The sequence below is a fragment of the Protomyctophum parallelum genome, assembly GCF_964188405.1.
Source record: "Protomyctophum parallelum genome assembly, chromosome: 14".
NCBI lineage: Eukaryota > Metazoa > Chordata > Actinopteri > Myctophiformes > Myctophidae > Protomyctophum > Protomyctophum parallelum.
Genome location: NC_139709.1, coordinates 10,808,255 through 10,822,825, shown reverse-complemented (window position 1 = coordinate 10,822,825; position 14,571 = coordinate 10,808,255). Strand labels below are relative to the sequence as shown.

The window sequence follows — 14,571 nt, the reverse complement described above, 5'->3', positions numbered from 1 at the left end:
AAGTCACGTGGTTTGACCAAACAGTTGTGTGTGATGGGGGGAGGGGGCAATCACACACAACTGTTTGGTCAAATTAATTAATTAATACATGATGTTTTAAAGACTTAAAACCAAGATTATATCAGGCCTGTGTGTAATTGTGTTGTGAATGGGGTTGTGTAGTGATAAGAAGAGCTGTCTATACTCTCACTTCTAGTTGTGTCAGGGGATCATTTGTGGGAAATCCTTATAAACCTAATGTTTAACCACACGTTACAAGGTCAACCTGTATCTGGCACTGAACCAGCATCATAGTTATTTGATTTGATCTTTATTTATCATAAAACGTACAAATGACAGTACATCATCAACACAATAACAATCACACTATTATTTAGTTCAAGAAGGGACAGAGAGGACAGAGAGAAGCAATGCTTATATTGTCCCTTCTTACCTTTACATATATTGTAAAACAATAATAATTACCATCTCTCTCCTTAAAAAAGTTTTTGAATATTCACAGGTAAACATTTATTCCAGGCTTTAAACATGCTTTGTGCAGTTTTACATTTCACCAATTTTGGGAACCTTAGAATATAAGATTTTAAAAACAGGTTATTCCGTTATTGGTATGATCAAGGTATCCTGCTCCATTTATTACCCGTACTGCTCTTTTTTGTAAAGTGCAAATCTTTGTCAAAGTGCTTTTATAGGTATTGCCCCATACTTCTACACAATACGATAGATAAGGATCAACAAGTGAATTGTACAAAATGTGTAATGGTTTCCTATCCAGTATATGTCTAGCTTTACCCAATATCCCTATTGTTCTTGCCAGTTTGGAACACAAATATTTTGTATGCGATTTCCAGCAGAGTCTGTGGTTACTAACCCTAATCGCACGTGGAAGCCACGGGGCGAGTCATAAAAGTGTGATGGGCGGGGCCTATTTGGGTCCTCTGTGACGTGCTCTGCGTCGTCTCGCAGCAGTGTCACCTCTGTGCGCAACAAGCTTCCCGAGTCGAGCCTATTGGACGAACAACAAGCTCCCGAGTCGAGCCTATTGGACGAACAACAAGCTCCCGAGTCGAGCCTATTGGACGAACAACAAGCTCCCGAGTCGAGCCTATTGGACGAAACACGTTTTCTCTCCTTCTCGTGTCTGGCCCCATGCAGCCGTAATATGCTGCAGTACCTCTGGTCGGCCAGCAGGTCCAATCTGCTTCAGTTCTCCCTCAGGTTCGTCTGGCTGGGGGCTCGGGGTCAATTAAAACAAACAACTCGAGCTCGACCAGTCCCCTTGATCGATCTCAAAGCCCTGAAACTCTCCCTGCCAGACTTCTTGTTCGTCAGGCCCCAGCAGTTGAAGTGAAACGTACTTCTGACTGACATCCATCTTCACATCAAACGTTGGACGGTACGTCGGGCCACAGTTCAAACGATAAGTGATAGCCTTGGGTGGGAAAAAAAATGATAATTGTATTACGTTAGCTGTGATAGAAGTGGTTGCATTTTTAGCAGCAGTCCTATTTCATAATCTATCTAGGAGGACTATCAATTCTAAATTTAAGAGTGTCGCCTCTCTGATGTGTGTCTGATGTCTGATACCACATACAACTGCAATGCATCGCCCCCTAGCATCACACACGTCGCAGGCCACCGTTCTCGCTGTTACCCCACTGTCATGCTTTCTCTGCTAGACTGCTACTCCCGCAACACAACAAACAGTGGCCCATACAATTTTGCTGGATTGTAACCATACGGTGCACTGCTCACGAAGGACACACTAATGCTCACTTTCTAGAGGTTGAAATACCACATGATCCAAGAATTTGGTTACTGGGTGACGTTACATTGATCAACACAAATTTCAACAAAGCATACTTTGTGTTACTCGCCAGTACAGCTGCGAAGAAAATCATTTTGGTTAATTGGAAATCTGAAAAATCACCTTCACAGAGACACTGGCTGAATGAGCTTTCATCATACTGTACCCCTGAAAAGATACTGTACAATGTAAGAAGAAGGCCTGCCACTTTTGAAAAGATATGGGGCAGGTTCTTTGAGGTTCTACCTTCAATATAATAATAATAATAATAAACCTTTATTTATATAGCACCTTTCAAAACGAGGTTACAAAGTGCTTTACAGAAAAACATAAAATCAAATGCAGTGCACACCATAAACAACAGTTGACAATAATAAAAATAAAGAACAGGCAATGAACAGAAATGCAGTAGGACATAAGAACAATAGGGAATGTTAAAAAAATAAAAAAATAAAAACGTTTAGGTGTTAAAAGGGGTTGATTTAGTTTGAGTTTTCTTTTATATATATTGTTATTTTCATGTATTTATCCGAGTTGTTGCTGTCAAAAGGTGTTGTGTACATACAGAATAATGAGAGCTGTGTAGTTTTCCTTTATGGGGTTGGGGTGGGGGGTGGGTGGGGGGGGTTTGTTTTTACTGTTTTTTGTCTTTTCTTTTTGAGTTTGTCTTGTCTTGTTTAAAAAAAAAAGAAAAAAGAAATCATGATTCTGTAACTTGTTGTTAATATCTGCATTTTCAATAAATAAATCTTTAAAAAAAAACTAATGCTCACTTTCCCAGTAGCCTAAAGGTGTTTCAAGACCACACAATGGAATGCCATTGGTACCATTTGGTTCAACACGCGCCAAATTTGGCATTTCATTTATTTGTTTGTTCTATGTTTAGCCTATTCCCAGCCAAAATTCCCAGGTAGGCATGCTTTGGCGACACAAAAATGGCACAGTCGCCGTTCAATCAATCTTAAATGGGCCAATAGGCTTTCATAATTATGTAGGGGAAACAGAACTTTTTCTGAACACAAAAGTCAGTCAGTCGGGTGGTCAAACGTGGGGGGGGGGGGGGGGGGAATGAAATCACCTATCTGTGAGAGTGGGGGTGTCGCGACGTACTCACAGTGAATGGTACATAATTTCCTGTTCATATATTAGAACGGGTAAGGCCCTAGTGGTAAATAATAATAAAGAAATCACCATAACATTTTGTAAAAAATAAAATAAAAAATACACTTGTTCCCCCTGTCAAAAATACCAGTACCTACAATCGTCAAAACAAAAGAAAGCAGCAAATGAACACTCATCTTTTACTTTCTCTAATAACAACCTAAAACATGAACCTTGGTTGGAAAAGTTGTACCGTAGTATATATATATTTTTTTAATTATGTACTTTTGAGTACTAAATTATGTTAATGTGAATTACCTCAGGCTCCACATGTAATGATGATGAGCCAGACTTCAGACGGTAGCGTTGGTTTGGAGTGAGAGTACAAAGGTCAGTCTGGATGTGTTCATCCTCACCATGTTGTTGTTCCACCTACAATGAAGCAACACAACCTGAACATTGTTTAATCTACACAATGACACAACACAACCTGACCATGTTGTTTAATCTACACAATGACACAACACAACCTGACCATGTTGTTTAATCTACACAATGACACAACACAACCTGACCATGTTGTTTAATCTACACAATGACACAACACAACCTGACCATGTTGTTTAATCTACACAATGACACAACACCGAAGTCTGACGTCAATATCGGTAGAGGGTGCTAAGGCTTCACTCACACCTGCACAACCATTGAAATGCTTTGGCAGAATCCACCCTCATAGGTAGAATAAAAGTGCGGTGTGACCGCGCCCTACATGTTGATTATCATCTAGTTCTCTTTTCAAAAACAGATTATATTTTATGCTGAAGCACACGGCAGTCTACAACGATTTAACACAAACACTGCCACCTGCTGGACGCAGAGCACACGCTAGACTGCCGCTAGACCCGGATCTACTTTGTTTTAGTGTGTTGCACACTGGATGCACGTCCGGTTTGCGCGGCCATCTTAGATGCTAAATAATTAGTGTCAATGCTAGCGAGCTAAAATTAGTCTATCCTTGCTCCAGAAAGCACCAATGTTCCAATCGAGATCACCGGATAATCAGCAAAGACCTCCGAACATTGCGTGTTATATCTAAACCATGGAGAGCTCCGTAGATTTAGAGTTATTCCGCTTTTTAGACCGACTGCATACAAGAAGTGAACGGCACTGCGCATGCACGAAACCAGCCTAGGATCACTGAAGAAGGAAAGGCCAAGCGATCCGGTTTGATATCAATAAATAAAGCTTATATGGCGGAACGTTCCGTCATGAGCAGTTAATCACGTAATACCTTCACATATGCTAGCTAATGAACAGATAACATATTATTTTACCTCACTGACAGGCACGTTGCTGGGCAGCAGAAACACACTCAGAGTCTTCTTTCGACCTGTTGCTGGTTGAGATTGACGGAACACCAGAACCCGAGCACGCTTTGGATCCGAGTCGTTCCCCAGGAGCCCAAAGTTCGACAGGTGGGTCACATTTACGATGGCGTGAGTCTTGGTCACGTCCTGCGGTCCCAAGAGGAGCACCCTCTCGTCTGTGATGTGTGCCACTGACAGCTCATCTGTGGAAGGGGATTGGAAACATTACACATTCTATCTTATGATAAAAAAAGGGAGGGAGAGGGAAGTCTGGAGAGGGAAGTCTGGAGCACTCTGGTGGAGCTATTGCCCCTGCGACCCGACTACGGATAAGCGGTTGGATGGATGGATGGATGGTAAAAAAAAAGAGGAAAACTTTATCAAGCTAAGCAGGAACATGTCCATTACCGTTACACCGTGTTACCGTTGTCGGACGCTTTGAACAAGACACTTGAACGTGATTGATTGGGCAATGAGAACTTGAGAAGAGCAGTGCCTCACCAGGTGTGATGTCATCGGTGCCGCAGTGAGGCAGGTGTATCTGGACCACGGCGTCCTGAGGACACTGGACGGAGAACAGAGGACCCGCGGGAGTCCTTTCTGTGGAGCGGAACCACCTCTCGTCCCACTGGACGCTCCTGTAGGTGACGTCTCCCCCCATCGTCGTCCTGAACGTCAACCTTGTCACGTCGCACTGGAACACCCCCGCCCCGGGGAACTTGAACCTGTGACACAAAACAAGTAAAGCGTTTTTTATTGATAGGAAGGAATCATTTGACTTAATTTGCCGTATCAAGTTATCAAGACCCCAACCTCCCAGTCTGAGGGCACGGACACAATGGATTGCATTTGCATGTCGCTTTTCTATGCACTACGTGCTTACTCAAAGCTCTTTACAATGGTCCATTCATTCATACATGGGGAGGTGAAGCGGCGAACAGTCGACGCCAGCGTCCTCACTTCCCACATTCACACACCGACTGTGGCGAACTCACACCGACCGACTCATTGGAGGCAGTGTAGGGTTCAGTGTGGCGTTCAGTGTCTCATTGGAGGCAGTGTGGGGTTCAGTGTCTCACTGGAGGAAGTGTGTGGTTCAGTGTCTCACTGGAGACAGTGTGGAGTTCAGTGTCTCACTGGAGGCAGTGTGGGGTTCAGTGTCTCATTGGAGGCAGTGTGTGGTTCAGTGTCTCATTGGAGACAGTGTGGGGTTCAGTGTCTCATTGGAGGCAGTGTGGGGTTCAGTGTCTCACTGGAGACAGTGTGTGGTTCAGTGTCTCATTGGAGGCAGTGTGGGGTTCAGTGTCTCATTGGAGGCAGTGTGGGGTTCAGTGTCTCACTGGAGGCAGTGTGTGGTTCAGTGTCTCATTGGAGGCAGTGTGTGGTTCAGTGTCTCACTGGAGGCAGTGTGTGGTTCAATGTCTCACTGGAGGCAGTGTGTGGTTCAGTGTCTCATTGGAGGCAGTGTGGGGTTCAGTGTCTCACTGGAGACAGTGTGGGGTTCAGTGTCTCACTGGAGGCAGGGTGGGGTTCAGTGTCTCATTGGAGGCAGGGTGGGGTTCAGTGTCTCATTGGAGGCAGGGTGGGGTTCAGTGTCTTGCCCAAGGACACTTCCACATGTGGACAGGAGGAGGAGCCGTGATTCGAACCGCCGACCCAGGGATCATTGGACGACCTGCTCTACCTCCTGAGCCACAGCTGCCCCTCACTCTAACCGCGAGGCCACCGAGCTGCTGGTCTATACAGGAAGGTAAATGGTACATAAATAAAATCAAAGGGAGGGTTACCTGTATTCATTGGTTCTCTGTTGTGTACTGAGAACGCTCGGTGAAAAGCTGCTCTGAAAGACAGAAAGCAACCAACCAACCAGGAAACAAACAATGAGCAACTCTCCTGATGTTCAGATTATTCTGTAGTGTAGAGGATATGGTTTTACTCACATGTTCCATGTTTGGATGACAGACCTGAGAGGAGAGTCTGCGCACGCACGCACACACACACACACACACACACACACACACACACACACACACACACACACACACACACACACACACACACACACACACACACACACACACACACACACACACACACACACACACACACACACACACACAAATAATTGTTTGCCGGTGCGGCACTTCTCGAGTGGTTGCTCTGGTACTGATTCCTCTATCAGGCTTTCGTTTAATGAATTAACTTAGGGGGGGGGGGGGGGGCACAGACCATGTAGGGTCTTGTATATGACCCCAACCTGTTTGAAAATGTTAAAGTTATCAAAAGCTAAACAATAATTGAGCCTCTGGACTACAGCATGCAGAGGATAAGTCATAACAGAACCATCTAAACACTACAACATGCAGAGGAGAAGTCATAACAGAACCATCTAAATACTACAGCATGCAGAGGATAAGTCATAACAGAACCATCTAAACACTACAGCATGCAGAGGAGAAGTCATAACAGAACCATCTAAATACTACAGCATGCAGAGGAGAAGTCATAACAGAACCATCTAAACATTACAGCATGCAGTCATAACAGAACCATCTAAATACTACAGCATGCAGAGGAGAAGTCATAACAGAACCATCTAAACACTACAGCATGCAGAGGATAAGTCATAACAGAACCATCTAAACACTACAGCATGCAGTCATAACAGAACCATCTAAATACTACAGCATGCAGAGGAGAAGTCATAACAGAACCATCTAAACACTACAGCATGCAGAGGAGAAGTCATAACAGAACCATCTAAACACTACAGCATGCAGAGGAGAAGTCATAACAGAACCATCTAAACACTACAGCATGCAGAGGAGAAGTCATAACAGAACCATCTAAACACTACAGCATGCAGAGGAGAAGTCATAACAGAACCATCTAAACACTACAGCATGCAGAGGAGAAGTCATAACAGAATCATCTAAACACTACAGCATGCAGTCATAACAGAACCATCTAAACACTACAGCATGCAGTCATAACAGAACCATCTAAACACTAGTCATAACAGAACCATCTAGTCTGGAGGATGTTACAATGATGATATGAGTGGGGCTTCCTGTCAAACACTCTTGTAGAGCTGTTCTATGGGTTTGAGGGGTACAAAAGAGTACGAGAGAGAGAGAGAGAGAGAGAGAGAGAGAGAGATATATGTGATATTGACTGGTTTGCTTCGCTTTCCAAAATAAATGTACCGTCCTGCATGTTGTCTCTGCTACAAGATTATCTGAGAGAATGAGTTGTTATAGAAGGTCTGGTGCAGCGTTACTAGACATGGACCTTATAGAAGTTCTGGTGCAGTGTATTCTAGACAGATGGACCTTATAGAAGTTCTGGTGCAGTGTATTCTAGACAGATGGACCTTATAGAAGTTCTGGTGCAGTGTATTCTAGACAGATGGACCTTATAGAAGTTCTGGTGCAGTGTATTCTAGACAGATGGACTGCTGACTGACCTGAGAGTCTCCAGAATACAAAGGCTCTGTGGTCTGGCGGTCAGCAGCGCAACTCCAGAAATCCGCAGGCGGTTGTCAAACATGTACAGCTCCCTCAAAAGAGAGGAGCCGGAGCCGAGAACCTGTGATAACGCTTCCCAGCATGTCTCTGTCAGGTTGTTTCCATTCAACCTATGGGACATAATAGAATGAGAACAACCATTCAATCTGTGGGAACTCGCTATAATTATGAATAATAATATTAATATTAGTATTATTAATACTATTATTATCAATAGTATTAATATTAATATTACTATTATTATTAATATAATTATTAATAGTCGTTATATTAATATTATTATCAATATTATTATTATTATTTAATCCGTTATTTAATCAGTCTGAATGGTGATAGGTAAGGTGTGGAGACAGAAGGAACACTGACCTAAGCGTCTCCAGTTTACACAGCGCGCTCTGCAGTCCAACACAAAGCTCTTTCACACCCAGATCCAGCAGCTGGTTGTCGCTGACATCCAGTTCCCACAACGAGCTGGAACTGAGGACTCTGGATAACTCTCCACAGCATCTGTCTGTGAGGTTGTTCTTTTTCAACCTGACAAAATGAATAGAAGATCATTCGACTGGCTGTGAATCAAGAGAATAACCATTCAACCCAGCTGCACTGTGGACCATTCAAGTTTCTGAACCTTAACACTGCACACACACCACCCCGATGCCCCATGGAACACTAACATGTGAACACGTGAACCTGGTTAATGTGTTGGAGTACTTACTGACCTGAGAATACCTAGTCTACAGTGTTCACTTCTCAGTCCGGCAGAGAGTTTCAGGACTCCTGAATCCTGCAGTTGGTTGTTGCTCAAGTCTAGCACTCTCAGAGAAGAGGGGCTGGAGCTGAGAACTGAGACCAGATCTCCACAACATCTCTCCGACAGGTTACAGCCACTCAGCCTGAAAACAGAGTGGTGATCATTGTCACATTAAGTAATTATGTAATACGCCGTTGATATGTTTTATGGAGTCAACACAACAGACCCCTAGGTTTCTGTTACAGGATAACTAGCCTGAGCTAACGCTAGACCTTTCTGGCCTAGATGGGAGTGTCGCGGCTCAGATTTGCGCACACCCTGATTGGTTCACCGATCTCGCACGCACACGGCACAGTTTCAGTTTTGGTATGGAATGAAAATAATATAATAATTAGGCCTGCATCGCTTTGGGGAAAGCCTGCCGCTGGCTCCCATTTGTTGAATAGATACATTTTCAAATTATATTGATATTATGCTTAATTACATCGCTTTGGCTAAAACGCTGTATCCTGCTGATAAAGTAGGCTATGTATATAACTACAGGCATTCATAACTACAGACATTAGTATAGCCTACCGCATAGGATTGTACAATTATATAGCCTACATTTAACAAACAAGCTTGATTGACATTTGTAAATGTTTGTGACAACCGTATGGAAAAAGGGGCAGAAGAACTGGGAGGCCCGGAGTGATCGCAGAAACGAGTGCTTCGCGACTCACCATACCCTGCCCCCACCGACACCGACAGACAGATTAAAACAGTCTTGGCAGCGGTGTTAATGTTGTCAGTTTGAAACCATCTATATTTCAATCTCTAGGCATTTAGAACATTTCCTATATTAAATTAATCGTGTGTACTCTTACAGCGCTGTCGATGTAGCTTTGACCACTGGCATCAGCCTCAGAAGACCTTCCTCCGAAGCAGAGTACTTCTCCAGGTCAAACACGTCCAGCTCCTTCTCGGATGACAGCAACACAAACACCAGCGCGGACCACTGAATGGCGGACAGTTTGTCTGTAGAAAGCCGCCCTGAGGTCGTCAGGTACCGCTGGATCTCCTCCACCAGAGAATGGTCCTTCAGCTCGTTCAGACAGTAGATCAGATTGATGCTTCTCTCCGGGGAAAGATCCTCCCTCATCTTCTGCTTGATGTACTCGGCCGTCTCCCGATTGGTCCGTGGACTGCTGTCTGTGCGGTTCAGCAGGCCTTGTAGAACGATCTGATTGGACTCCAGTGAGAGGCCGAGGAGGAAGCGAAGGAACAGGTCCAGGCTTCCATGCTCACTCTGTAAGGCCTTGTCCACCGCACTCCTGTAAACCTCGCTGGCAGAGGGTTTTCTTAATAGCGCCTTCAGGAACTGAATGATCCAGTGGGAATCATCCAGTTCATTCTTATTGTTGTTGATGAGTGATGTGAGCACATGAACAGCGGCAAAGAAGCCCTGAATGCTTAGATGGACAAAGCTGAATGTATTGCCCTCGTTCATCCGTTGCTCCTTTTTGAAGAACACCCCTGAGGACAGCACTGAATCAATGCCATTTTTCTTCAGGTCTTCTTCGTAGAAATTCATGCAGCCTTCCTGCAGTTGGCGAAAAGCCAGTTTTCCAATTTCCTTAATCTGATTGATATCTTGTGTCTCATACTTCAGTGCCATCTGTTTGATCTGAAATTCCAGGAATTTGGCAAACATCTTAGTCAACGTCTTGGGAATCTTTCCTTCTGGATCTGTCCTCCAAATCTGTCCCTGGACCACAGACGTGACCCAACAGAACACTGGGATGTGACACATGGTGTTGAGGCTCCTTGATTTATTGATGTGTGAGATGATTTTGCTGGCCTGAGTGCCACTGAATCTCCTCCTGAAGTACTCTTCCTTCTGGGGTTTTGCGAACCCTCTCACTTCTATCACCCTGTCAATGAATTTGTCAGGGATTTGAGCAGCTGCTTCAGGTCGTGTGGTTATCAAGATGCGAGCGGATGGAAGCAGCCTCCCCTTGATGAGGTTTGTCAGCAGTACTTCCACGGTGGCCTCTTCAGTGACGTCAACGGGCCGAAGGTCTTCAGTCCAGTTGCACAGCTGAAGCGTGCTTTCATCTAATCCATCCAGAACAAACACAACTTTGTACTTGCTCTTGTCAAAGTTGTTGTTTCCTGATGTCTGCAGTGCGGCGAAGATGGAATTGAGGTCCTCCTCTGTGATATCTTTGCTTTCACTGACATACATGTGGATGAGCTGAGCCAAACTTAATCGCTCTGCCTTCAGCATGTTCAGCTCGCGGAATATGAACGGGAACATGAGGTGGGTATCTTGGCAAACTCTGCCACCTGCCCAGTCCAGGATGAACTTGTGAAGCAGAAAGGTTTTGCCAATTCCCACAATCCCGATGATCAGCACCATCCTCATGGGCACGTCTTCTCCAGAAGGGTGTTGAAACATGTCGACGGGTTTGTTGGTTGTCTCCGCTGTCTTTTCGGATGTTGACTCAATCTCTGTGACCTGGTGCTGACAGGTGACGTCTTCATCCGTTCTTTCAACGATCTCGAGTTCTGAGTAGATGTCGTAGAGATGCTTCTTGTTCTTCCTCTTTGTCAGCGCCTCAGGAACGCAGATGACCCTGCTCCAGAGGTTCGACCGGAGGGTGTTCTGGTGCTGAATGATGGGTACTGAAGGCTCTGCAACAACACAATAGAATCAGATTAAAACGTGAACTATTTACACTTTGGGCTGTGTTTCTTAAGTACCAGGTCTTATTCCCTAAGTTGAGTAAATCGCGTGATCAATGCCATTTGGCTATTCTGAGTGGCCAAAGAGCATTGACCACGTCGATGTCTGTTCTTGTTTATGTTTTTGTGTTTTGGGATTTTGTATTACCTTCTGTAACATGAATTGGCCAGTTTGGGACCTCCAGTAGGAAGTCTATATTATCGGGTACCAGGTCATTGTCTAACCCTGTAAGCTCTGTGTGTAAGTGGACAGCTGTGGCGTTTTTCCTCTGGTGTTGTTTTCTCCAGAGCAACAGCATTTGATAAACTCTGTCATGGTTCCGTGGATGGTCCGACTCAATCTGCTGCAGTTTAACCTCAGTGATGCCCAGCGATATGCCGATCTGCCTCCAAGCTTTTCCAATTTGATCAGCCACCTGCATCAGCTGCTTCTCTGTGACGATGTCTGAGTCTGTGAAAGTGTGATGGAGAGTTATAGGGTAACACGTTTCTACAACGGACCATATTGCAGATCCAAATTTACACTGAGTTACACTGAGGATTTTACTTGTGATAGGAATCATTCATAGTGTAAGAACCCACCAGTCTTCTTTTTACATGGGACAATCTCTTTGTCCCATTCCCATCACTCCCAATCTTCCGCCGTAGTCTGAAAACCCACCTTTTTAGACTCCATCATGGCCCATAGCGCTTACCCTACCCCCTTAGATAGCATTTCTGTAGACTTAGATAGCATCTGATACAGACTTATAGCATGTTATGTAGACAGCACTATAATTGCATTGTATGTAGTCATAGCACGCCATAGTACATATGTATAGCATAGTAGTATATATATATAGTTTATATGTATAGTCTCATAATATAGATATTCCACTGTTACTTTCTTAGCTTACGCATGTTTAATGATAAATGCTTTTTTGTGATGTATTCCCATGCTTTTGTTCTTGCTTATTGTAAGTCGCTCTGGATTAAGAGCGTCTGCTAAATGCCTAAATTGTAATTCTTCTCTTCTTCTGGATGTTCCTTTTCCCGGTGTAAAGAAAACAGAAACATTTCTGTTCAATTTACTGGTATATTATAGACAGACTGTATGATAAACAACATGCATGCAGCCTGATGTTCGCAGCATACCTGTGGCCTTGTGCTTTTTCTGCATAGCTTCTTCTGGTTGCTGGGCCATGGCTAAATGTCAATCACATCAGAATCTGAAATAATAATACATGCAGCGATTTATTTTATTTGTATACAAATCCTCTTTGAACAATATTTATGAATCAATATCTAGTGTGGCATCTTTGAGGGGCCCCTGAATACACAAAAAGGGAATTACAAACTTTTTTTTTGCACAAATGTAAGCCACTAAAGTGAATAAACAATGACTGAGTAAGCAAAGTGTCATTGCTAACGGTCAAACGGTTCATGAGATATTCACGTTCAAAGTTTGCATTTTCAATTGAGTGCTATAGCGCCACCATTTGGCCAATCGTCATGGGCTTCACATAGTCATCGTTTGGCATGGCCCTCTACCAGATTACCGCGTTTCGCGAAAACCGAGTGCACCGTTAGGTCAGAACTGCATTTTTTGGCACAGAAGTCACTTTGTGACTTCTTGGTCCCTTAAATATGACTAATATATCAAAACCGCTCTCAAAGGGTACCTACGGACGGCTGCAATTCGAAACTGGCCCCCAAAATCTGAATCATCCCCCCCACCGCCCACCCCCTTTTCCCCCTCACTGTATCTGTTTCTTTTTCCCTTTTTACCTCCTTTATGATGAATTCCTGTTCTGTTCTTTGACTATAGAAGTGTCTATTTGTACGACTCTAAATGTTTTGATGAATTGAACAAGATGGACCCTCTTGTAAACAAGTGTAATGCTTTATTGGGTTGTCCACTCACAGTGGACTTTGTATTGACTGAGTTTGTGCTTGAAATGTACTGTAATTCTGCAAATTGTTAATAGTACATAATTCAATCAATCAATCAATCAAAAAGCTGTTTACAAAATGCTGTACCTCCAACTGTATATATACTTTCCTCGTTTTCTACTGCTTTATTATATTTTGACACTTGCTTTGGCATTGTAAACGTATGTTTTCTCATGCCAATAAAGCTCATTTGAATTGAAAATTGACTGCAGATTAAACAGAGCTGATAACTTTAGTTTAAACACAGCTTAAATATGAGTCTTTCGATCCTGTCTGAAGTTCCCATTGGGCGGTAGTGAGGGGGCGCATCCGGTGAACGCCGGAAATACACGCAATGTAAACAAGACGTAAACGAGCGGGGGAAATGGCGTTTGGCCACAGACGGTATTGAAACACTTATTTATTGATAAGTACGGACTAATGCGTTGCACAATCACCCCGCAGGCCTCTCTAACATTTGGGGCAGCAGGGTAAGATCCTTTATATTTCGTATTTGTACATGTTCAGAGTTGTAGGAGCTCTGCGGGTGTCTGTCCAACATCTACAGGGAAATGGGGATTGGAAATGTCAAAATCGAGTCTGGTCCATTAGAACTCCTTCCTTGTCCCTCCAACCGATACAGCGCTATGGACCAGCGCTAAATCAACTGACAGTGACACACACACACACACACACACACACACACACACACACACACACACACACACACACACACATTCATTTAAGATACACACACGGCCCTGCAGTTCGATCGTTCTGCTAACTTTGTTTGGACGTTTGGTTGCTGCTGTTTGGATAAAGTTATTACCCAAACACACCTCTGGCGGATTGACTGGGTCATTATTTAACAGTTTCCCACCATGCAGGCATGCACTTAGTTATAAGTTATAACAAGGAAATGAATATGTTCATAGGCCTACCTGTCCTGTAGCCTACATCGCTGCTTTGGTGGAAAGAAATGAAGACAAATAATACACGACGAGGAAGGAGAAAACGAAAGTAAACATGCCTAAAAATGCAGCGAATTCCGTTTCCTGTGGAAGCTGCTTGCTCGTCATCTGGAGCCTCTATTCCCTCCCAGGATGTCCCAACCCAGAGGTCTTATCCTAGCGGACTGGACAGTGGACACTGGTCCCAAAACGTCCCATGCAGGACCGTCTATCCATAGATCTATGAGCCTATCCCCAGTCCCATGCAGGACAATGTACATTACAATGTACTGTGTACAGTGTACATTTATTGTAAATCCAGTGTAGTAGTAGCCAGTAGGCAACCAACTTAAAACGTATGTAAATGCCTCCATCTAGTAGTGTGCGCTATTGTGCAGTAATACCTTTCCACTATAGTACAGTGCCA

General features: G+C 43.9%; 1 protein-coding gene across 1 annotated transcript; it reads right to left on the bottom strand.

Annotated features, from left to right (window-relative positions):
* Window positions 1-402: 402 nt before the first annotated feature.
* Window positions 403-14,228, bottom strand: LOC310871388 (NACHT, LRR and PYD domains-containing protein 3-like). Its single transcript, XM_083782874.1, has 13 exons — window positions 14,136-14,228; window positions 12,418-12,491; window positions 11,432-11,734; window positions 9,423-11,232; window positions 8,525-8,698; window positions 8,172-8,339; window positions 7,745-7,915; window positions 6,219-6,255; window positions 6,066-6,118; window positions 4,780-5,003; window positions 4,246-4,481; window positions 3,227-3,340; window positions 403-1,432 (listed from the first exon to the last, which is right to left on the bottom strand). Exons 2-13 carry the CDS (start codon window positions 12,464-12,466, stop codon window positions 1,247-1,249), a joined length of 3,525 nt encoding a protein of 1,174 aa, XP_083639000.1. The 5' UTR covers window positions 12,467-12,491; window positions 14,136-14,228; the 3' UTR covers window positions 403-1,246.
* Between the last annotated feature and the right edge of the window lie 343 nt (window positions 14,229-14,571).